Raw genomic sequence first — 23,283 nt, forward strand, 5'->3', positions numbered from 1 at the left:
TCCAGGATCATAAAAACTGTGGAGAGATGACAGAGATTGAGGCAAAAGTGAAGTATGTGAAGCTTGCCAGGTCCCTGCAGACGTATGGAGTGTCCTTCTTCCTGGTGAAGGTAAGGGCTAAAACCATGCTCATTTACACCAGTAAAGAGGTAAATTATTACATCTTGCATTGTATTCTTCTGTTATAATTTTTATTAGTTATGGTAACATTGTACTCAAGACGTTTATTGCACGAGATTGCTAAAAAGAAGTCAGACAGAAGAGACACAGCAGTCATATGATCATACAGGTTGTAAACAAACCCTCAGGTAAGCCAAAACATCCATGACCGTTTACAGACAGACTTCCTGGTTCACCTTTAACCTACCATGCTTTGCATTAGTTGTGTGTTATGAGGGACTGTTATGCATTTTCAGCAATGCTCACTTTTCGTTTTACCTCCAGTGATGGTAGCTAATTTGGCTAAACGATTGCCTTGTTTACAAGCGTGAAGGTCTGATCACTTATTTGTTCCAGTTTAACTTTGTTGTAGTAGTGCGGCCACATTTGCAGGTCTCAGCAATTATCTTACAGTTCAATGTTACCATAACTGATACAAATGAGGGCCAAAGATATTAAAATAAAATCTGAATTTTCCTTTAGTAATTAGTGAGCAATGTCCATTTAATGATTCATCTGGTTACAGAAAACAGGCACATGATGATTCTAAACTAATGAGTGGCTGCTATGATTAGAAAGCTGCTCTGATGTTGTATGCACTGCGCTGTCAAACAGGTAAGAAAGCTTATTGGAAACACCAAAAACCCCATTATCACAACAAATCTGAAGCTGCAGAGGGGAAGCTTGTGCGTTTGCCGTTCAGCAGCACACTCAGTGCTGTGAAATACTTGTGACAATAGCAATTCTGTTCTGTTCTGGTTTGGCGAGCACAAAAGTGGAATGGAAGTGTAGCATGCGAATGGGATGAAGTCGCACCAGCCGGTATTATAAAAGCTCTCTGACAGCAGCCCATTTGGTACGAACTTGCGGGAAAGAGGAAAAAAGAGGAAGAGTGCAGTTGTCTGCCGGGGTCTTAATGGATGATAAATGGAATGTTTGGCCCCGTAGTTAAAGCAGATTGCAGGTATCAGATTATCTTTGTGCACAAGTGTGTGGTATGGAAGAGTGCGTGTGCATCTACATGTACGAGCACTGTCTGTGTCCGATGAGGAGATGTAGTGATGGAGATTTCAAGACTCTGTTAAATAATTCACTCCAGCTGCACTCTTCTATTTGATGCTAGCAAAAGCAAAAGCACAGTTTTCATTGTAACCTTCCTTTTCCCATATGTCAGTCTGTAATCACTGCAGGTTCAAAGTTGGCAAGCCCGATATTGCTGTAAACTTCACCAGAAAGGAAATACCGTACATGGGAAGTAAATAAGCTTGTTTGTTTGTGTTTATAGTAAAATGGACTGTACTTCTGACCAGTCAAAGCGTTTTACGCTACATGTCACATTCACCTCATTTACACAGAGTAATGCACTGATGAGGCTACCATGCAACTGCTAGAAAGACTTAGAAAGACTAATCACTGACACACAGTCACAGCCTTCTACCACTAAGCCACAGCTGTCATTATTATATTGTATTGTTTATACAATATAAAGCTTCCCTTTCTATTGTGATTTTTTTTTGTACAAGCAGATTTCCCCAACAATAATCAAGGTGAAACTATTTGAGTTAATATAATACCTCAGTTACCCACTTCAGATTATAAAATTATACTTCCTGCTTGAATACAGCCTTGATGATGATGACGTTCAAGTAACGTATCCTCAAACAATGGAAGTTTTTAATAAACCTTCGTACAGTGATATCATGAACACTGGGATAATGTTATCTGTCCTTGTGTTCAAGAGCCCTGAACGAAGAAGCCGTTCTACTTATTGGCCTTTGTGCGGTTCTCAGAGCTTTCTGTTTTGACCCAGTGATAAAACAACAATAGCCCGAAGACATGAAATGTACGTATTTTGAACTCCCCCGTCTCTACAAACCGCTAATTTTTGTGTCGTCCTCTGCACCCCTGGAGGGGAGCCAAGTGTAGGCTCAGTCTCTGAAGTGAGCTGTAATAGATTTTCAGTGGGCAGAGTGGAGGGCACTGGAGCTGGTCAGGCAGAGAGCTAGTGGAAGCACCCTGCTGGTATGCTGACAGTGACTAAAGCCTGTGGAGACCCTGTTCAATAAAGCAGCAGTTAAACAAGACTGAACTCTGCTGGGTCAGTTCACAGCCGCCCTTCTCCTCCTCCATTTTGGGCTTTAAGCCATGGACAAAGCGTGTTTATTACGACAGCACCAGCAGAATGGTACAACGATTTTGTGTTCGCACCTTGAATGAATCATCTGTGTAGGTGTTCAGCACAGACATAAATGTCTGATATTTTTCCTATCTGACAGGAAAAGATGAAGGGTAAAAATAAGCTGGTCCCGCGGCTGCTGGGGATAACCAAAGAGTCAGTGATGCGGGTGGAGGAGAAGACAAAGGATGTCGTGCAGGAGTGGCCTCTGACTACAGTAAAGAGATGGGCCGCCTCCCCCAAGAGCTTCACCCTGGTACTGTGTGACTCTCTGCATAAAGTCCTCAGCATTACTTACAGAGTCAGATGTTATACACTCCTAATCCTATGCACATATTAAATTATTCTGTGTGCATTTATACAGCTCTGTATCACATATTCAATCTATCCCCCGGTTTTCATTTTCCAGCGCAAACGGCATCCTCAAAATTGTTGAGACCTCAGACCCCAATATTGAATGTTTTCAGCACGCTAGCCAGCTATTTCATCTGAGTTAACAATAGATGCCCTGGGAAGAATGTGCAGAATTTGGATGTATTATTTATCTGGAAGCTTTTTCAATTTTCTTTACCAGCTGTTGGCAACAGTTCTGTCTGTTTTTCTCCCATATTGGAAAGAAGCTCTCCATTTAAAGATTAATAGATTATGCAAATTTAAAAAATACTCTAAGGTCTATTTGCCAACATTGATTTGAAGTAAAAACATTCAGCCTTGCGTTGCTGTTGAATGCTTTGAGGTCAGTTTTGAGATTCACTAGATCTAATGTTTAATCAGCTCTTTGGAGAAGTGGGATGCGCTGTAGAACCCAGTCAATTTTTCTTTTCATTAAGGGTAGAAATAATTATGTGTTAAAAAATTTATTCAGAACCTCAACCCAGCAAGGCATTTTTTTTATATCCGTGAGCAGACTGTAAGGTGCTTATTAGGTAGTTTAGCACTGCTAGATAGATTATAAACTATTACAATACTTTGCCCTGACTCTGTGCTATCTTCAATGGATGGAACAGGATTTCGGAGAGTACCAGGAGAGTTACTACTCTGTCCAGACTACAGAGGGAGAGCAGATATCTCAACTTATTGCTGGATACATTGATATCATTCTAAAGAAGGCAAGTAATAAAAAATATTATGTAAAAACTACATCTAATTTTCCATACATTCAGCCTACAATATTCACTGTGATGTCTGTTGCTCTTCTTTCTACAGAAGCAAAGTAAGGATCGTTTTGGTCTTGAGGGAGATGAGGAATCCACCATGCTAGAGGAATCAGTTTCCCCTAAAAAGTGAATAGTACTTTATTTTCTTTCTTTCTTTTCTACTGTATTGTCTGTGTGGTGCTAAGTGTATTAGAATGCTGACCATTCTGATTCAGCGAACACAACACAACATGAATTTTAACCTCATCGTTTAATTGTGCATGTAATTACATTTCTGCCTGCCCAGCATTGTATCCCAAGAGAGGTAATATTAGAATTAAACACAAAAACAGCACTTTGAATTTTAAAATAACACCGTTCTCGATATTTCAGAATACAATTTGAACGTTTGAATTGCTTCCTTGTAGGCTTTTTGTTTTTGCAAACCTAAACACAAAACCTGCCTCAGGATAAAGCCACTAAATGATATTCTTTCACAAAAGAAATCTACATAATTTGGAAGTTCAGGTATCACGCAGGTAACAATATCATCTCATTGGAAGCTGTTGTCTATAAAATTTATTTCCCAGTCGGTTGCCGTCTCTCCCGATTTTCCCATGTAGCTTAGTAACTGATGGAAATTAAGGTAATGCTGATGGACCAGGGCTCTATCACACAGAGCTTGGAAATTTGTTGTCAGTAGAAATCCACATGGCTCTTAGTGAAACCACTATCTGGCAGAATGGGGCATCATATTCCTGCTGCTTATGGGCCAATTGACTCATGTTGTGGTTCTCAGCACAAAAACATAATTGCTGCCTCTCAAAACAAGCCATAATTAACCAATGGAGTCAGAAGCATCTGTTGAGCTGGGCAGGAAAACAGACGTTTTTCCGTACAATATTCTTTCTGACAATGCCTACTCACTGTGTGAACAGTTGTTAGCATGATAATTGTTTTAATTATAATTTTGTATTATAATTGTTGCTTTGTCATCTGGAACAATTATCAGAATTTAAAGACCCACTCACAAGTAATACAAAGGAATAACACCTCCATAAGTCAGTTTGCCAAGCACAGTGCCACTGTATAGACAATTATCTTAAGATAGGATCATTTATAATTGATGTGATACTTTTCATAAAGATAGAAAATTAGATGAAAAGCGCCATCGACATCATTACACAGACACCAGCCCTGAATAAAACTGTTAATGCAGTGTTTTAGTTTTGTACTTTTCTAAATTTTACTTAGTTTGACCTTTTTGCATATTACTGATCTTTCTACTACACACATGCTTTCATATGGATCCTTAGGTTTGAAAGCACCTGTATGCATCCTGTGCATGAATGTTGATTATACATACTCAATGAAACAACTTCATGATTGAAATGTTTTAAATTATGAAATTCAACATCCACGTCCTATCTTTTTTCTCTTGTATAAGGTCCACAATTTTGCAGCAGCAGTTCAACCGGGTGGGTCGTGTGGAGCACGGCTCAGTAGCACTTCCAGGTATAATTCGATCTGGGTCTATTGGCGGCCCTGACACCTTCAATGTGGGTACTATGCCCTCTGCCCAGCAGCAAATCACCACAGGGCAGATGCACAGAGGACACATGCCCCCACTGGTGAGTAAGAGCATTTTCACTTGCTGGCAAATATGGTGTCCTGGAAAAATGTCCTATTACCCCTGTATCACCAAATTTTGACATGAAACCAGTATCCAAACCAGCCAGTCTGTGCAATTAAGATGCTGTGTGTCAACAAAAAACTTTTAACTGAGGTAATGAGAAAATGTTTCAGGAATCAATCAGGAAACAATGTTGAAGTACATCATTCTCACATTTATTATGTAAATCAGATATGCGGCGTTTGAAATATTTCTTGTGGTCCCTGCTGTCAACAATAAACTGCAATGAACAATATGAAGAAGGCTGTGAGTGAGATAGGGAATTCAGTGTTACATACACTAAATGCCCATCTGTCTCCTGGTCCTAGATTGACATTAGACATGACATTAGTTTCCCAGTTTTGCACATACAATACATATTCTCCAAACAGTTTGCTTGTGTTTAGTCATTTGCACACTGAAGGCCAGATTTACTAAAGGTTTGGGTGAGTAAAAACGGGTGCAAACTTGAAATCACCAGCAAAATAACAATAATAAGTAAGCTGATCTACTAACGGTGTGCACGGAGAATGACGTCTTCCAAAAGTGCAAGATAGCACCTGTTGTTCATTTACTATTTTTACCTTTAATGAATATGAAATTTGGGGCGTTTCAATTTTATTGTGCAAGGTAATGGGAGGGCAACATGCAAATGCATTTATTTACTACACGCAATGTGATCTAACAAGCCTAAAAGCAATTTCATGTGGGTGACACAGCATCTGTATTTAATATGCTTGAAAGGAAGGTGCAAACCGCCAAGTGTTGCGCAGAGATGGCTGCTGTTATCGTTGTGAGAAGGAGACACAGCCGTAATCAAAGAAAACATAGAGAAATTAAAAATCTTAGATAATTTTATTCTATATCCAATATATAGAAAAACAATTATTTTATTTTATTTATTCAATTAACTATATGAATTGAATTGGGTTATTTTCTATTTTCCTTTAGCTATGGTAATTGTGTTGTATTAACATTCATGCCAATAAAGCAAATTTCGTTTCGACCTGACTTCCTTTTTCCGTGAGATGGAAGAATTTAGAAAGTTGCGTGGCACTGCGGAGAGCCCCAGCTGCAGTAGTGCATGGATCACGTGTAAAATTCATCCACCCAGAGGGAACGATCACCAACTGTTCACAGTGCACCGGTGGTAATAGCGACACAACCCATTGTAGGTATCGGAGAGGGAATGGGGCGGTGGGGTGGACAGGGACAGGAGACCGCAGAGCAACCGGGCTCAGTGCGGACGGTCGGTGATTGTTCCCTCTGTCTGGATGAAGCACGATCTGTTGGCATTTCCTCGTGTCTGGGTCATTCAAGCATACTGTATCTGTTTCTGCAGGGGTTTCCCAAAGCAGTTTTTCAGGTGTGCTATGGTAGGATGGGCAGGTATATACGATTTCCACATACTCGGGAAGCACTGAATGAAACAAATCAAGGTTTTTAGTGGCTGCTTTCCCTCCCGACTCTCCATGGCGGAAACCATTAAAACACGCAAAACCCTCATTTAAATACTGCCACCTCCATTGTGTTTGCACCTGTTGTCATCTACACAATAATTCTTAGTTGATCACCCATAACAGGTACTAAAATTACACTTGCTATATTTTAGAATACACACGCAATTTAGTACTCTTTATTTGTGATGTTAGTAGCCCTGTGTGTCTCTTTGCCAGAGTCTGGCCCAGCAGGCCCTAATGGGGACCATCAACAGCAGTATGCAGGCTGTGCAACAGGCTCAAGCTGACCTGGGATATGTAGATAATCTGCCTCCACTAGGCCATGACTTGGTAAGACTCCTGTCCACTTACTACACAGTTTTTTATTACAGCCTCTGGTTGTGCAAAGCAAGATTAGATAGAATTAAGCATTCACATCACATCAAAGTCCAATCATATTTCTCAAATATAATTACGATAAAGAACTGTCTGTAAATATGGCGGCTGTATTTAATGCTTGAGTGTTTCCAAAGCTGTAGGTGTTGCACAGCCCTAGTCCTTTAATCCTGCATGAGAAAGTTTATATGAGCTGAAAATCACCCACTGTGATGAAAGCCAATAGCTCTCCTTTTCCTCCTCCGCCCAAAGGCATCCAGGGTTTGGGTTCAGAACAAAGTGGATGAATCCAAACATGAAATCCACTCTCAGGTTGATGCCATCACAGCTGGAACAGCATCTGTGGTCAATCTCACAGCAGGTGAGTGCCCAGGGGAATATTAAGTAGCTAAAGGTTTAAATATGCTATCATTTTCAGTTTTCATTTATTTCCACGCCAGAATTCTGGTTTATGAATTGCCCTGTTATTAAAAATATTGTTTATTTTTACATTACTGTAACCCCAAGGTGTGGATCAATAAAAATGTTTTCCAAGTCAGTGTTAAGCACTCAGTAATGATGAGCTTTTAAACAAAAGTGTATTCCCCCGATAAATATTTCTACTAATAAATATATCTTGAACTTGTTGTCTTGAAACTTGACGTACTGGCAGTGTCTCTCTGCTCCCCATGTTGCTTGGCACATAGCCAGTCAAGTTCCTGCTTGCCTTTTTCAGGGTTTTAATCTTACCCCGCCATCTGTTTGGTTGCACTTACACTCCCTCCACTATCTAATACAAAGATTTTCTTCTTCACAGCCACTTGCTCCATCAATGTGCTCATCTCTGTGGAACCATTTCAAATGGATTCTAATTATGACACTGACACTGATGTGTGTGTTACAGCATATGACACAGCAAACTGCCCCGTGGATTAGCTAAATCGATGTGGCAGCAGCACAACAAATAAAGATGCACAGCAGAGGTGTAGTTTGTAATGATGGCGATCTTCCACAGGTGAGCCCACAGAAACTGACTACACAGCGGTGGGCTGCGCCATCACCACCATCTCCTCCAACCTCACGGAAATGTCCAAGGGTGTCAAGCTGCTAGCGGCATTAATGGACGATGAGGTGGGCAACGGACACAAACTCATGGGTGCTGCAAGGATGCTGGCAGGAGCTGTGTCAGATCTGCTCAGATCTGTTGAGCCTGCAGCCGCTGAGGTGAGACTCCCACTGATTACTGTACTGACTTGGACATCATCCTCCACTGTAATCCCGGTAGCCACAGAGCCACATATAGTGTTAAGCTTTTCTTTGTTATCAGCGTCTCAGTGAAGATGATAGACTCTTTCTGGAATGATTTTTGATCCAAAAAGTCCAGGCCAGGCAAGTGTAATGAATGTGGTGATGTCATCCTCCTACAGCCCAGACAGACGGTGCTGACTGCGGCAGGAAGCATTGGACAGGCCAGCGGGGACCTGCTCCGTCACATGGGGGAGGGCGAGACTGATGAGAAGTTCCAGGTTGGACGCTGCCCACTCACTGTTTCTATGACACTGCCGGCCAAACAGGAAGACACACACATATTCTCAGCCCCCCCCCCCCCGTTTGAAAATGTCAATACACACTTAAGGAATCATGTCAGGCTTTATTATTAGACTGTTACTTTGTGGATTAAATGGCACAGTTTTAGAAGGAGAGCTTTTAGTAAAATTACAACTCACTCAACCATTAACACAAGCTTTTCTGTAGCCTTCAGTAGCTGCCTCATTTACCTGCCACGTACAAATGTTTTAGGTTCTTACAGCCTAATCCCTGGAAAAGAAGCTCATATATGATCTATATTCTTGGACACGGACTTACAGGCCAATACTGTTCTGCTCCATAAATCAATGTAGTTTTTTATTATATTTTTTAATTGCTATACTTAATAACATAAAGAATTTGTTATTCACCTCTTAAAATTCATAATTCACTCTCTACCTCTTACTTGATGCATTTTTACTGTTACACTTCTTTTATTCTTTGTGCAATAGATGTCCAGTATTCACACTATATCAACTCAACAACATGAGTTAAAAACATTTACTTTCCTGATCCCTTCAGTCACATGTGTGCAGCTGTACTGTGTTTCAGTGAAGGACACTGATTAATATGTTGCAGGACACCCTGATGAATCTGGCCAAAGCAGTGGCCAATGCAGCTGCTATGTTAGTCCTGAAGGCCAAGAACGTGGCCCAGGTGGCCGAGGACACCATATTGCAGAACCGGGTGATCGCAGCTGCCACTCAGTGTGCCCTGTCCACGTCACAGCTGGTAGCTTGCACCAAGGTACCGATCTAAACTTGTTCATCTCAGCAGCCAAGTAGGTAAAGGACAGGAAATCCTCCAGCCAAACTGTGTGACACTGGCCATTGTAGCTTATTTACTGTTTACTATGGAAATGTGCAACATTGAACTTTAATTTTAAAAACAGGTCTTTGTGTCATATATTCAGTGAAATAAGTGAATTTGAACTAATTTAATTTTTCTTGTCAAAGGCCTGAATTATTGTACTTGGCTAGATAATAGTATTATAGATACAGTCTGTCTAACTTCATAATAACATAATAGTCTTCAACTCTTGTAATCCGTCTGAGTTTCGGCCAACGCCTGTGTGTGGTGCAGGTGGTGAGCCCAACCATCAGCTCCCCAGTGTGTCAGGAACAGCTTGTCGAAGCCGGGAAGCTGGTGGACCGCTCTGTGGAAACCTGCGTCAAGGCTTGCCGCTCGGGCAGCGATGACGGCGAGCTGCTGAAGCAAGTCGGGGCAGCAGCTGGTGTGGTGAGCCAGGCCCTCAGCGACCTGCTGCAGCATGTCCGCCACTACGCCAGCTGCGGAGAGCCCATCGGACGTTACGACCAGGCCACAGACACAATCATGAACGTGACAGAAAACATTTTCACTTCCATGGGTGATGCCGGTGAGTACAAAAAGAAGTCCTCAAGGCCAGAGAATGTTGTGGGTGAAGTCCAGTTGAAAATGCTTTCAATTAAAGTTGTTTGGTGTCTCTTCAGTTTATCTAAATGTTTACTCACAACAAGGACTAAACCATAAAAAAACAACATCCTTAATGAATACCTGCTTTTACTTGACTTGCTCTAATGTGTTTTGACTGCCTAAGAGTGCCTCAAGAAATTGCCCATATTTGCGTCCATGTTAAGTGATCAAAAAAAAAATCCTGTTGAAACATTTTCAAAGCTCAGGCTATTTGTTATGGTTCGAGCCATGACGCTGAAGAATTTCTAAACCTGGCCAATTCTCAAGGGGTTGTAGGAAACATGTCATCCAAAACCACTACAGAATTCTCAATCTGGTCTCAATCAACATCAGGGAGGCTTTGAAACTTAAATGGAAACATATGACCTGGGCATTTTTGGACAGAACAAACTTTTTTACCTTCTACATCTTCAACAAGGGGAAAAAAAAGAAAATCTGTAGCAATAGATCAGTGTTCAGTGACTGAAGTTCATTCTACAGATTGTGTGCCGGTTGATTCCCAAAGCCATTGTGTGTAGGTTGTAAAGCACCTCGATGGTCTTGTCTTTCACAGACTTCTCTGGGTGAGTTATTTCAAGCTGGAGGTGGGTGTTTGGGAAACACAGTTTTTTATAGCAGGTGTGTGGGGAGATGTTACATATATACATATAAGACTTTTACTTGTGTGAGAGAAGATGACTCACTGGAAACCTTCAGCTATGAAAGTTCATGAAGGTGAAAACAATGATGTGACTCAACTCAGCGTTCTGTTCTCACAAAAATGTCTGTAACATATGTGATTATAAAATGAAAACGCATAGTGAAATCTGTTCTCTGCATCTAACCCATCAAGTATTAGGAGCAGTGGGCAGCCACTGTGCAGTGCCTGGGGACAAACTCCACTTCTAAGCCAGTGCCTCGGTCAAGGGAGGTTCTCTCTAAAGTGTAGTGGAGTAGAAGGAGATTTAACCCAACAGAGGAAACCAATGCAAACACGGGCAGCACATGCAAATTCCACACAGAAAGGCCCTGCCCCAACCAGGAATCTAACCCAGGAGCTTCTTGCTGTGAGGCAACAGTGCTAACCACTGAATCAACCATGCTATAGAATGACATGATATGAATTTGTCAACTGTGTAATTTCTTCTGAAGTAATTATAGCTTTAATATCGCTGCTGGTTTGCAACATCGCCCACAATGGCCTAATACAGTCAAACAGGACTGCTTTAACTCTAAAGTCTCAACTGAACATCCAGAAAATAGAATATTTCACAATACTTACTATACTTACTCAAGTACAAGTACCAGTTTTATGCTTGTATACTTGTACTTGAATATTTCCATTTTCTCTTACTTTTTACTCCACTACACGTTGTAGATACTGTTTACTTTACCTATTCTGCAGATCATTTTTCATATTATTTTAATCTGGAATTCAAGTGTATTTTCTTATAAAAAAGTGAAAAAGATCTTTTTGGAATATTTCAACTAATTCCAAAATCTGAAATCAAATTAGTTATAATTCTAGTGTCGGGACATGTTGATATGTTGAGATCATACAGAAAATTTCTAGATTTTTAAAAAATCATTTAAAGTTTCTAGGAATCAGTTAAAGACAGAAATGTCTTTATAATTTCAGAGGTTTTGCAGATTAAATTACCCAACACTTAATAAAGTATTGAAAACACCTGGACATACCACAACAAAACTGCTGCTCACATGTTAATGCATCAGTGATAATAACGCTGTAGTATACATAACACATATAACAGATATAAATTAGTTATTCAGCATAATGAGTACTTTTACTTTTAATACTAAAGTACATTTGGCTATTAATTCTTACATTTGGCTACTTTTACAGTTTTACCTTTACTCAAGTAAATAATCTGAGTACTTCTCCCACCACTACAAATGAATCAGTCAGTACTAATGAGGTGATATTGGCAGTTAAAATATAAGCTTGTATGAGGGGACACACGAATATACTTAAATAAGGAGAGACTCTGATTGGGTGAACGATAATAATTTATTTAAATTTGTACAATGAATTTGAGAAATGTGAAAAGGCTTTGGCAGTTAGACCCCATCGTGATGAAATGGTAGTAAAGGTTCAGTGTGTAACTTTTAGTGCCATCTATTGGTGAGGGTTGTGAACTTCAACCAGTGGCTCACAGTGCATGCTTCCCGGATGGTCCCATTTCCTGACTTGTGAAGTTCTTCCGAATTCAGTGTGTGTTCATGTGCTCTGAAGTCAGAATGTGGACATGGACGCTGCTACAAAGATGTGTTGGATTAGCATTGGCAGAGCATATAAACAACATGCAAACATCTAATTCAATCTACATGGACAGCAACCTAACCGTTATAACCATATTACAAATGACAATGCAATACGTGATTTTGCACAAATAAAATACTTCTTTATGTTCCAGATACACATTATTTCTCTTTTTGCAGTAAAGATTTCAGGAGGAAAAAAAGATTCAGATTTTTCCCGACACCACATGAATGCACTATCATTCGCAGCCAGGAGGAGAAGCTACAGCGGCCAATACACTCTGTCAGCTCTTGTGCTAAATAATACGTGTGGGCCATTTGGGCTACTGTAGAAACTTGGTGGCGCAGCATGGCGACGTCCATGTAAGGGGACCCGCGGTGTATGTAGATAGAAATGACTCATTCTAAGGTAATAAAAACATAACGGTCCATTATGTAGGGTTTTTATACACCACTGAAAACACGTTATGGATATTATATTCCATTTCTGTCAATAGATCCTACTAAATATTACACACTGGAACTTTAAAGGGAGAGATGAAATCATATTGGTATTGAAAAGCCCCCGATGGGGTCTAGGCACTGGTGGCGGTGATAAATGGATGAAGAAAAGCTTGAGATCTGGATGTGATGAGTAGAGGACTTCTGCTCAGCTTGAACTGGGCCGGGATGTGATGAGCAGGAGGTGAATGGGGTGGAGGAGAAACGCAGCTGTTTTGTACTGAAAGCAGCAGAAAGAGAACAGATTCAAAGTTTGAAGGTGGCTGCATGATTGGCTGGTGGAGATCATGGCGAAAATCTGATTGGTGAGCTAAAGAGTGAACGCCTGTCGTTAGCTGATTGAGAGGCAGGAAGAGATAGAGTAAATGAGAGAGGGGGAGTTGTGAATGAATGAAGCATGGAGATAGACTTCCCAGTTGAACTTACGCTGAGCTTCATTCATTGACAAAGAGTGTTGCTGAACTCTGAAACGTAACACTTTCAAAAATGTCTGGCTGTCGAAATGGATACAAATCTTCATCAGTCTGCCCAACAAACAGATAGTCCTTGTTGAAAAACAAAAAACAAATGTAAATGGACAGAGATGTCAAAGCAGCTTTGCAGCACACACTGAATTTCTGCTGTAACATGGGCTTGTCTTTGTGCTGCAATCCTAGTTAATAATCCTGATGTTTGTGTGGGTCATCTGTCTTTATGTACTTACATACTTTACATCTGTATGTGTGAACAGGTGAGATGGTGCGTCAGGCCAGGGTGTTAGCCCAGGCCACCTCTGACTTGGTTAATGCCATGAGATCGGATGCAGAGGCAGAAGTTGATGTTGACAACTCCAAGAAACTGCTGGCTGCAGCCAAACTCCTGGCTGATGCCACAGCTCGGATGGTGGAGGCTGCTAAGGTAAGAGTGTAACAGATAATTTACTAAAATACTTCAACTTTAACAATCTGAGATAATTTCTTGCTGTCATTATTACATATTTTTTCCTGTAGTTTAATTAGTCCTTTATTCCAAATTAATTCTTAAGATACATTTCTCATTAGTTTAACCCATTACAAACAATCAGTTCAGATCCACAACTGACAATTTTGTTTATTTTTATTCAGTTTATCTCTTTTTCTATCTGCGCTGCCATGATGTTTTTTCATGTCTAATGTCATGTTGATTGCAGTGGTAAAAGATGAGCTGAACTGCACTGCTTTCATTTGATAGAATACGCATTTTGGCTTTGCTGCATGCACTGGCTACCATCATCACCTCAAATCCGAAATAAAAGCGTGCAGCATCAGTGTCTCATAATAAGCCCCTGGCACTGTCGCGCAGGATATTATCATGTGTGAAATACACAGGCAAGTGAAACACTGCTTATGGCATATTAGATGTTTCTGATCTATGACACATTAATCACCACATCACTGCCATTACCAAAGAGGAAGTGGGAATCTGGCACTGACGGTTTCCTTGGAAACAGACAGAAAGCAGACAGAGCTAAATGCCTCTTTGCATCTATTTTACAATGTGTGTAACCAGAGTTGTTAAACTGTCGTTGCTGAGGTCTAATAGCTATTGTTATAAACTGTATGTATGTGTCATTGGGATGTGACGGTGTATGTTTGTGTGTTGTGGCTTTCAGGGGGCGGCTGCCTACCCAGAGAATGAGGACCAGCAGCAGAGACTCAGAGAGGCAGCTGAGGGGCTACGTGTAGCCACTAATGCTGCAGCTCAGAACGCAATTAAGAAAAAACTGGTCAACAGGCTGGAGGTGAGTCATAGGAGTCAAAATGTTCTCATCTATGTGTTGTTTGACCTTGATCAAAACACAACTCTTCTCCTTGTTTCTCCCAAACATCTCTTTCCAACCTTTTGTCATCCCTGTAGAATAAACATAGAAAAATAGTCTATGGTTTAGACATGCCAAAATGCAAATAATTAAATGCCACAGCAGTCAGTTGTACAAATAGGGCCATTTAGTCTGTGTTATTTCTCGTTTCCCGAAGCAGTGAGCTATAAATCCCATTTGTGCTGTGAATTAACTATCTGAGTGTAAAGATCCATGTTTAGCCCTTGGTATCAGTTTGTCCCTAATGACTAGCCCCTCTCTGCTCCAGAGCGCCCAATGTTCAATTTCCCAGGACATAAACTATGCATTACCCTGAGCTGGGATCAGCTTGCTATCAGACATATATCTCAGTCTGCCTCCTTGCATCAGATGGTCACACTAATGGTTCTAATGGTCAACTCTATCAAGAAAATGTGTGAGCCAATGAAGAAGTGTCATGAATCTTCAAGTGTGCATATAACAGTTATCACAGTCACATTTAGGCCCCTTAAGACCTAATCTTACCTGTTGTCTACTGACTCATTGTCATTTAGTTGCGGTGCAGATTGTTATCATTATTATTTATAATACAGTATTTTTTTTCTCCCAGTATAATGATAACATGTATTCCTGCTTTCTTTTCTCGTCCTCGCCTCCTCATGCACTTAACAAGGAATGTCTTCTCCCTCTGTTTTCAATCTTCACATCACTTCAAAGCTAGTCTTGTCTCTATGAGTTAATGTGAGCTAAGCAGTGTATTTTTAGTGTCATAGTTTTGGAAACACAGCAAGGGTAAAGCAATGCTGATCACCTCATGAAATAAAGATTGAGCAGTGCCATCCCAGCCATTTCCCTCTTATGAAACATTTGGTTTGTGACCCCTCTTAGTTTGATTAGAACAAACTAAGAGGGGTCCACTCTTTTACTTTAGCCTAAACGATTTTCATTTGTATCTCCTGAACAGATAGCTGCTAAGCAGGCAGCGGCGGCTGCTACACAGACCATCGCAGCTGCCCAAAATGCTGCTGCTTCCAACAAAAATACGGTCTCACACCAACAGCTAGTGCACAGCTGCAAGGTATAATCATGTACACTTTCTCATGTACTCTTCTTACTGTGTATTAAAAAAAATATGTCAAATAATGTACTGAAAAACAAAATCATATATCTTATACATTTGTAGTCTTGGCAACACTTTTCTCTTTCAATTATGATGGTGTGCATATGAAGCGTACATTAAAGGTATGTTTAAACGCAGGCAGTAGCAGATACTATTCCTCAGCTGGTGCAGGGGATGAGGAGCAGTCAGGCCCAGCCTGAGGAGCTTGGTGCCCAGCTTGCCCTCATCATGGCCAGCCAGACCTTCTTACAGGTTAGACCTTCCACCATGAATAACTCTCTGTCATCAGACACACACACACAAAAAACGCTCCTTCAGAGCTTATGAATTTGTTGTTGTTGCATCTCTCAGCCGGGAAGTAAGATGGTGACATCTGCAAAGTCAGCAGTTCCGACAGTGGCTGATCAGGCTGCTGCTATGCAACTGGGCCAGTGTGCCAAAAACTTGGCTACCTGCCTGGCCGAGCTAAGGACTGCCACCCAGAAGGTATCTATACATAACACCGTTAGAGATAGCAGGATTCATCTCTCTGAAGCTGGAAATTTGTTGTTACCTTGTGTGAAATGTTGTTTGTTGAAAGGCTACACTTATGTAAGCAGAGTTCACTTAGAAATGGCAAGCACAGCATATACTATAGGCAGGGTTGCATGTGAGTAACATTTATGTGTGTATGTGTGTGTGTGTGTGTGCGCGCGCGTGCGTGCGCGGTGTTTGAAGGCCCATGAAGCCTGTGGTCCTCTGGAGATCGATTCAGCCCTCAAAACTGTACAGACGCTCAAGAGTGAACTTCAGGATGCCAAGATGTCTGTCATTGATGCCCAACTCAAACCTCTTCCTGGGGAAACGGTCAGTGCAAAGCAACATGTTCTCTGAAGTTCAGTTGAAACATTATACTGTAGATATCCAACTGTACATAACATGATGAGGCGACCACAGCTATGAATCAAATTTGTGTGTTTTGTCAATCACACAGCTAGAGAAATGTGCGCAGGATTTAGGAAGCACATCTAAGACTGTGGGCTCATCCATGGCCCAGTTGCTGACATGTGCTGCACAGGGCAATGAACATTATACAGGTAAGAGAAGTGTATTCTACATAGAGACCAGGTCTCAGAAGCTCAAGTATGTGTTTAGTTAAATATATTCCTTCTGTTTAAAGTAGTTACATGGATAGAGTGGATAGGCGTAATAAATAATAATATATATGGATTGCTGACTATAATTTTTATTGAAAAGTAAGTTGTTCATTTAAACTAAATTCATTGTGAGGATAAAGCAGGCAGAGGAAATAATGACTCCTTTATTTGTCTCATCACTATTTCCTTAAACTGCACCCTTTGAATCCAGCATGGCTTGGCTGTTTTGCTGTCAATTCTGGCTCATTTGAGGATCTCAGGGGAGTAGAGATGAAGACAGATAGAAAATAGCAGTTTTAACGATGAATGCTCCCAGGCAGCACTTCATGCGGTGGCCCAGGGTGCTGCTCGCTACTCATTAATCTTATTTTCACTATATTTAACATTCCATCAGCAAATGGCTCCACTTGGCTGGTTAATGCAATTTGATGCAATTTGCTGCTTTTCTTCTCGGCTCTATGTATAATAATTTAAGGGCACCTCCCATGCGGGGCCATATTTATTACATTAGCTAATTTATTTAAACAATGAGGGCATTTCAGTATCACAGTTTGTTCTCAGTGTGATACGGCTAGCCCCTGCCAGCTGATTTGCACACTGCTATTACAATTTTAGCAAAGACAGGAAATACACATACCTCTCAGTTTGTACTGCTTAAATGGGCCTATGGCAAAGTAGAAATTATGAGACTAAAATTACTGTTAAATAAAATGTCAGTTTCAATTTACACAGAAAAATACTTACTCTCACTACATAACACAAGAATTTGAACATTATATTTCCTCTATTTCTGTAGAATCTTACACCCATGTAACATCTATAGTTACTACAGTAAATGTCTGTGATGCACATGAAATGGTCAGTCTGTATCTCACCTTGTTGTATTTACTGGTATTATTTGGTTTGCTTCGCAATATTCTCTCTATCCTTGTCCCTATGATCAAAAGTATTTATTGTCACTTTAATGTGTGGGTGACTGCAGGTGTGGCTGCCAGAGAAACAGCGCAGGCTCTAAGGACACTGGCTCAAGCAGCCAGAGGAGTGGCAGCCAGCACCAAGGAGCCTCAGGCTGCAGCTGCAATGCTGGACTCAGCCCAGTTTGTCATGGAGGGCTCTGCCATGCTGATCCATGAAGCCCATCAGGCCCTGGTTCATCCAGGAGATGCTGAGAGTCAGCAGAGACTGGCACAGGTAGCATAGTTCCCAGTTATATATACCCCAGAAGCAGTGACATTCATGTAGCGATCACATTGTTCCTCTCAGGCCCCTCTCTCTCTCCGTCCTCTACTGATTTGTAAACATTTCTTCTTTCCATAACAATCATCCCCTCTAAGCGTTGCTATTTTCTCTCTGCTCTGCCTCTCGCCTAGTATTCCTCTCTCAGGAGTGCCAGAGTAAAACTGTTCATTCTCCTGCAGCCCTTCAGGGGATAAACATATTGTTTGGCATATATCTGTGACAGCAGCATAAATTAGTGACACGGATTACTGTGCACCGCTGTGAGCCCAATTTGCATTTGAGATGTTTTTCCCCTTATAGCTTTGCTCTGGGACTTTGTGTTGTGTGGTGCATTGTTAGAATGACTAATGGCAGTCCATTGACAGAGCGTTGTGCTGTGTTTCAGGTGGCCAAAGCAGTGTCACACTCCCTGAATAATTGTGTGAATTGCCTGCCAGGCCAGAAGGATGTTGATATGGCCCTCAGGAGCATCGGGGAGGCCAGCAAGAAGCTGCTGGTGGACATTGTGAGTCCTGCCCAGGTTTTTCCTCAGGGATTACATTTAGTGTATTTGTATTTAAACAAAAACATCTGTACTGAACACATAGATTCTAAAATCACCCCATAACTGAATGGGTTAATTTCATTTGACTTGATATCCTGCAGTATGCCCTAATTGATGTGTGTCTTGTCTTTGAAGCTGCCTCTCTGCAGTAAGACATTCCAGGAGGCCCAGACTGATCTGAACCACACAGCAGCTGAACTCAACCACTCTGCAGGCGAGGTCGTCCACTCCTCTCGTGGAACCAGCAGCCAGCTGGCTGCGGCCTCAGGGAAGTTCAGCCAGGACTTTGATGAGTTCCTGGATGCTGGCATTGAAATGGCAGGACACACCCAAGTAGGTTTGAAACAGTTCAGTGGTAAGCCACTGCCACACATGGAGAAGAGCATTCAAACCTTTGATGGATGAATGTAAAAGTCCTAAATGCTTAATGTTCAAGCTCATATTTTTGTGTCACTTTATTACCTTAGCTATTTAAGTCATTTGTTAATTAGACCTTTTCATCCAATTCACTTAGGAAAATGATTGTCCCCAAGAGCTCCAACACAGTCCGATGTAATGAGATCTTGTGATGTTCTTTTTCTGGTTATTTTGCTCATTAATTTGAAAAGATTGTCTGGGATTGGAGTTGATGTAGCATGACACCCGAGCTTTAATCAGGCTCAAAGAGGCTTGCTGAGTGAGGAATGTGAATATAGGTGGTAGGGACACATTAAATACAATGCTGCATATAGTAAGTACTTTGTGTTTTTGTAACTATATTTAATACAGCTCTAACAATCATCTGTGTTTGTCTTTGTACTTGCCTCTGCAGAGCCAGGATGACCAGATCCAAGTCATAGGTAATCTGAAGAACATCTCCATGGCGTCCAGTAAGCTGCTGCTAGCTGCCAAGTCTCTGTCTGTGGATCCAGGTGCAGCCAATGCTAAGAATCTTCTGGCTGTGGCAGCAAGGTGTGATAAGATGCAGATAGTCTCTTCATTTATTTCTAATGCAAATCATACAGCATTTGCTAGTAAACTGAACCAATTGGTTCTACATATGAATCGTGGTCCATATTCAAGCCTGTTGCAAGTTATTGTTATTATTAATATTTGCTTAAATCACTAAACACACCCTGCCTATATTTGGGACAGGCATCTATATGGGACATGCCTTTAATTCCTTTACAATGCCGGTAAATTTGAATAAATATTACTTTTGTGCTCATTATTTCAATAAAATAAATAAACGATTGAATTGTGAAGAATCTAACTGATCTAACGATGTGTATCATGTCCATAATGACAAATGTTTAAACATTTTAATTTGGTATGCACGATCTAAGCAGCTTAGAATTAGCTCATGCAGGTGATGCGGTTGGCTTTAAGAGGTTTCATACAGCCAAAGAACTTCTATAAAAACCAGACCAGGCTTCTAATTGAGACCTGTGTTTATTTGACAAAACGTGCAGCCACATTAGAAACGACAGTCGTCTAGGCTTTTAACTGAAGTTTAACGGTAAATGTCGCAAAACGTCTCCCGTCTGCATCTGTATGCCACTCTTAAGCTGTGACTGTTCGGCTTTGCTAGATGTAGCCTCCCCCTAGTGAGAAGACAGGCAGCTGGTCCCGCAGGGCTTTGGGGCTGACTGACTTCTCTCTGTCTAATTAGGAGATAGAAGCCTGGGCTAGAGCCTCTCTGTGCTCAGCAAGGCTGAACACAAACTCAAGACAATCTCTGTACTCCTGTGCGCTGTGTTAGCCTATCGCAGTGAGAGGCCAGCAGTGCCATGCTTGAACAGGGGAGCTAAAAGCATGTGCGAGTGAGTGTGAGTGAAGCCAGGCTGTGCGTGCATGCAGAGAACACATGTGAGAGCTAAAACGCCTGTGTGGCTGCCTGTGTGTTTCAGGGCAGTGACAGAGAGTATTAACCAGCTGATCACACTCTGTACCCAGCAAGCAGCAGGACAAAAGGAGTGTGACAACGCCTTGAGGGAGTTGGAGGTAGCCGTCCTCACATACACTGTACCACACACAGACCTGTTTTCTATTGCCTTTACATGCCTGTATGTTTTTCATCAGGGGAACTAGTTGCATTTGTTCACCCTTGCCTTCCATTTATTTTGCATTTGGTTACTCCCATAGAGCCTTTCATTGTCAATGGACATTTAATTCAGTGATTAGTGAAAGTAGTGACAATGGCTGAACAACAGAATTTTGCATACTGAAGCCTAAATTCATGTACTTACTACCCAAGTAACTGAAAATGACAATAAGGCTGTGTATATTGATTAAGGCTTGATTAGCAGGGAATTATATTCTCATCAGCTTGATTTAAATTTTTAGTGTTTCCTTTTTCAAATCTAAATGAAGTGGCTGATAAAAGTGTCAAATCATAGCAGGAATGTTCAGTGGTGTGTCCATTGTGGTTTCAATTATCATCTCTGTTTGTGTACAGGCTGTCAGAGGGCTCCTAGATAATCCCAATGAGCCTGTCAGTGAACTCTCCTACTTTGACTGCATCGAGAGTGTCATGGAGAATTCAAAGGTACAGGCTTTCAAAATAATTGCTTGGACTATACACTTTAACTGTCAGAGATATTTTGCATGGCAGGCAGCTGAAGATCTCATTTGTACACTCATTTTGTCCTTTTCCACATTGCCTCAGGTCCTAGGAGAGTCAATGGCAGGCATTTCTCAGCACTGTAAGACCGGTGATGTGGTAGCCTTTGGGGAGAGCGTGGGTGTGGCGTCCAAGGCTCTGTGTGGGCTGACAGAGGCTGCAGGACAGGTGAGATCACAGCATGGTACTTACTCACTTACCATGAGTTACCATGCTTCTGCTCTCATCTCACCTTTCTGCCATAGTTTTTAATATATGCTTAGAATTAATCGCATTACATTTCAATCAGGGAAAAAAACAATTTAAGCCTTTACACGGTTGACACAGCCCTCTAAACAATACATGAAAAGAAATTCAAACATCTTGACAAGGTGGAAATAATGGCATTTACACCCTAGCAGGACATTTTCCATTGGAAACCATGACAGTGAGGCGGGTTGAGCCAGGTTTCATTGGAGGTTTTACAGACTCCTACCCCTTAAGCTCTAAAATAACATGCTCACCTCCATGCAACATTCAGTTTCCTTTTCTGGAAAAGGGCACTCTGACAGATTTTTTGTTCCCTCTGCTTATCTACTCCCCTGAAATGTAACATGTATACAGTATGAATTCATGTATGTATCTGTTCAGTTCATGTATTCATGTATGTATGTCAGAGAACGTGGACTGCATGTGGGGGATGTTTACTTGTCTGTGACAACAAATGGGACCTTTTAGGACAATAAAGAACCTGTCTAGTGGCAAACGGATGCATTAATTTAACTCTGTTTTTGTTTTCTGCCCTGTAGGCCTCTTATCTTGTAGGTGTGTCTGATCCTAATAGTCAGTCAGGCCACGAGGGGCTCGTTGATCCTATCCAGTTTGCACGGGCCCACCAGGCTATACAGATGGCTTGTCAGAACTTAGTGGACCCAGCCAGTAGTCCCTCACAGGTAAGAAGTGTGGGGCTTGTGGACCATTCCCTGGCATATGTGGACTGCACTTGGGACAGCAGTGTATATAGATCTATTGTGACTTGAATTATATGGCTCATTAAGTTTGAAAACCTTAAAATCGACCTGAATGTCGCAAATCATTTACTCTACACCCCTTACCGCAATTCCTCGTTTTATACCACACTGCTTCCTATTTGTTGTTGTTTCTCTGTTTGTCAGGTGTTGTCTGCAGCAACAATTGTAGCCAAGCACACTTCAGCTCTCTGTAACGCCTGCCGCCTGGCTTCCTCTAAAACCTCCAACCCTGTGGCTAGGAGGCAGTTTGTCCAGTCAGCCAAAGAGGTGGCTAACACCACAGCCAACCTTGTCAAAACCATCAAGGTCAACTCCCCATCTGATCAAAACGTTGAGTGTAAATTTGTTACAAAATTCTTCCATCATGTGAGAAGCTGTGAATGCGTGTGTATAATTAAGTTACTTGCAAAAATCCAAATACTCATATGGCGTTGGCGTCTTGTTTCAGGCCTTAGATGGGGATTTTTCAGAAGAAAATAGAAACAGGTGCCGTGTTGCTACAACCCCACTTCTCGAGGCTGTAGAAAACCTGTCTACTTTTGCCAACAACCCTGAGTTTGCGAGCATCCCAGCTCAGATCAGCAACGAGGTATTCATCAATTTTGATGCTTGTTTGTAATGCCCCCTTTTGAACATTTTTCATTAATTTTTTCCCACAGTTTCTCATGATTTAACGGAATGAAAATGAATGGCAATCTGTTATCATGTTCTCTGCTCTCAGAAACATCCAATTTGTAATTTTTTTCCCACTCACCCTGCAGAGGATCTTGAAGCTACTCTTCAGAGAAATTTAATGAATAAGTTTGTGACTTCTGCACTCAATCCTCTTGAAACAGGCACTTTTATGTGAGCCAACACAGAAAGGTTTGTACAGCGAACATGAGGCGGGAATTGGATTGAGAGTGAGGTCCAATTTTCCCTTTTCTTTTAATGTCAAGAAAAGACTGAAGGAGAGAGATGGATTTTTATTTTTCAATCTGAGCAGAACATTTCTCTCACAGTCCTCTAAAAGCTTTATGGCTGTAATCTTTTGGAGGGCAGTGTTTAACGGCACTCT

At 41.3% G+C, this 23,283-nt stretch overlaps 1 protein-coding gene across 4 annotated transcripts in view; it reads left to right on the forward strand.

The window, feature by feature from the left end:
* The window catches only part of tln2b (talin 2b), an 88,486-nt gene that overhangs the window by 45,511 nt on the left and 19,692 nt on the right, over positions 1-23,283 (forward strand). For 2 of the 4 annotated variants that reach the window (XM_046036606.1, XM_046036607.1), the window contains 28 exons: positions 6-110; positions 2,436-2,591; positions 3,343-3,444; positions 3,542-3,618; positions 4,919-5,102; positions 6,820-6,933; positions 7,231-7,339; positions 7,973-8,181; positions 8,385-8,483; positions 9,124-9,291; positions 9,628-9,922; positions 13,490-13,656; positions 14,390-14,518; positions 15,540-15,653; positions 15,834-15,947; positions 16,047-16,181; positions 16,413-16,541; positions 16,669-16,771; positions 17,814-18,022; positions 18,456-18,575; positions 18,750-18,947; positions 19,426-19,565; positions 20,504-20,597; positions 21,052-21,141; positions 21,262-21,384; positions 22,005-22,148; positions 22,371-22,556; positions 22,675-22,815. In XM_046036606.1, the coding sequence (XP_045892562.1) occupies positions 6-110; positions 2,436-2,591; positions 3,343-3,444; positions 3,542-3,618; positions 4,919-5,102; positions 6,820-6,933; positions 7,231-7,339; positions 7,973-8,181; positions 8,385-8,483; positions 9,124-9,291; positions 9,628-9,922; positions 13,490-13,656; positions 14,390-14,518; positions 15,540-15,653; positions 15,834-15,947; positions 16,047-16,181; positions 16,413-16,541; positions 16,669-16,771; positions 17,814-18,022; positions 18,456-18,575; positions 18,750-18,947; positions 19,426-19,565; positions 20,504-20,597; positions 21,052-21,141; positions 21,262-21,384; positions 22,005-22,148; positions 22,371-22,556; positions 22,675-22,815 (3,954 nt within the window). The remainder of the gene's footprint in view (positions 1-5; positions 111-2,435; positions 2,592-3,342; positions 3,445-3,541; positions 3,619-4,918; positions 5,103-6,819; positions 6,934-7,230; positions 7,340-7,972; positions 8,182-8,384; positions 8,484-9,123; positions 9,292-9,627; positions 9,923-13,489; positions 13,657-14,389; positions 14,519-15,539; positions 15,654-15,833; positions 15,948-16,046; positions 16,182-16,412; positions 16,542-16,668; positions 16,772-17,813; positions 18,023-18,455; positions 18,576-18,749; positions 18,948-19,425; positions 19,566-20,503; positions 20,598-21,051; positions 21,142-21,261; positions 21,385-22,004; positions 22,149-22,370; positions 22,557-22,674; positions 22,816-23,283) is intronic. The other 2 variants (XM_046036608.1, XM_046036609.1) reach the window with 1 other exon arrangement.

Source organism: Micropterus dolomieu, linkage group LG22 (assembly GCF_021292245.1).
Source record: "Micropterus dolomieu isolate WLL.071019.BEF.003 ecotype Adirondacks linkage group LG22, ASM2129224v1, whole genome shotgun sequence".
In the NCBI taxonomy this organism is placed as follows: domain Eukaryota; kingdom Metazoa; phylum Chordata; class Actinopteri; order Centrarchiformes; family Centrarchidae; genus Micropterus; species Micropterus dolomieu.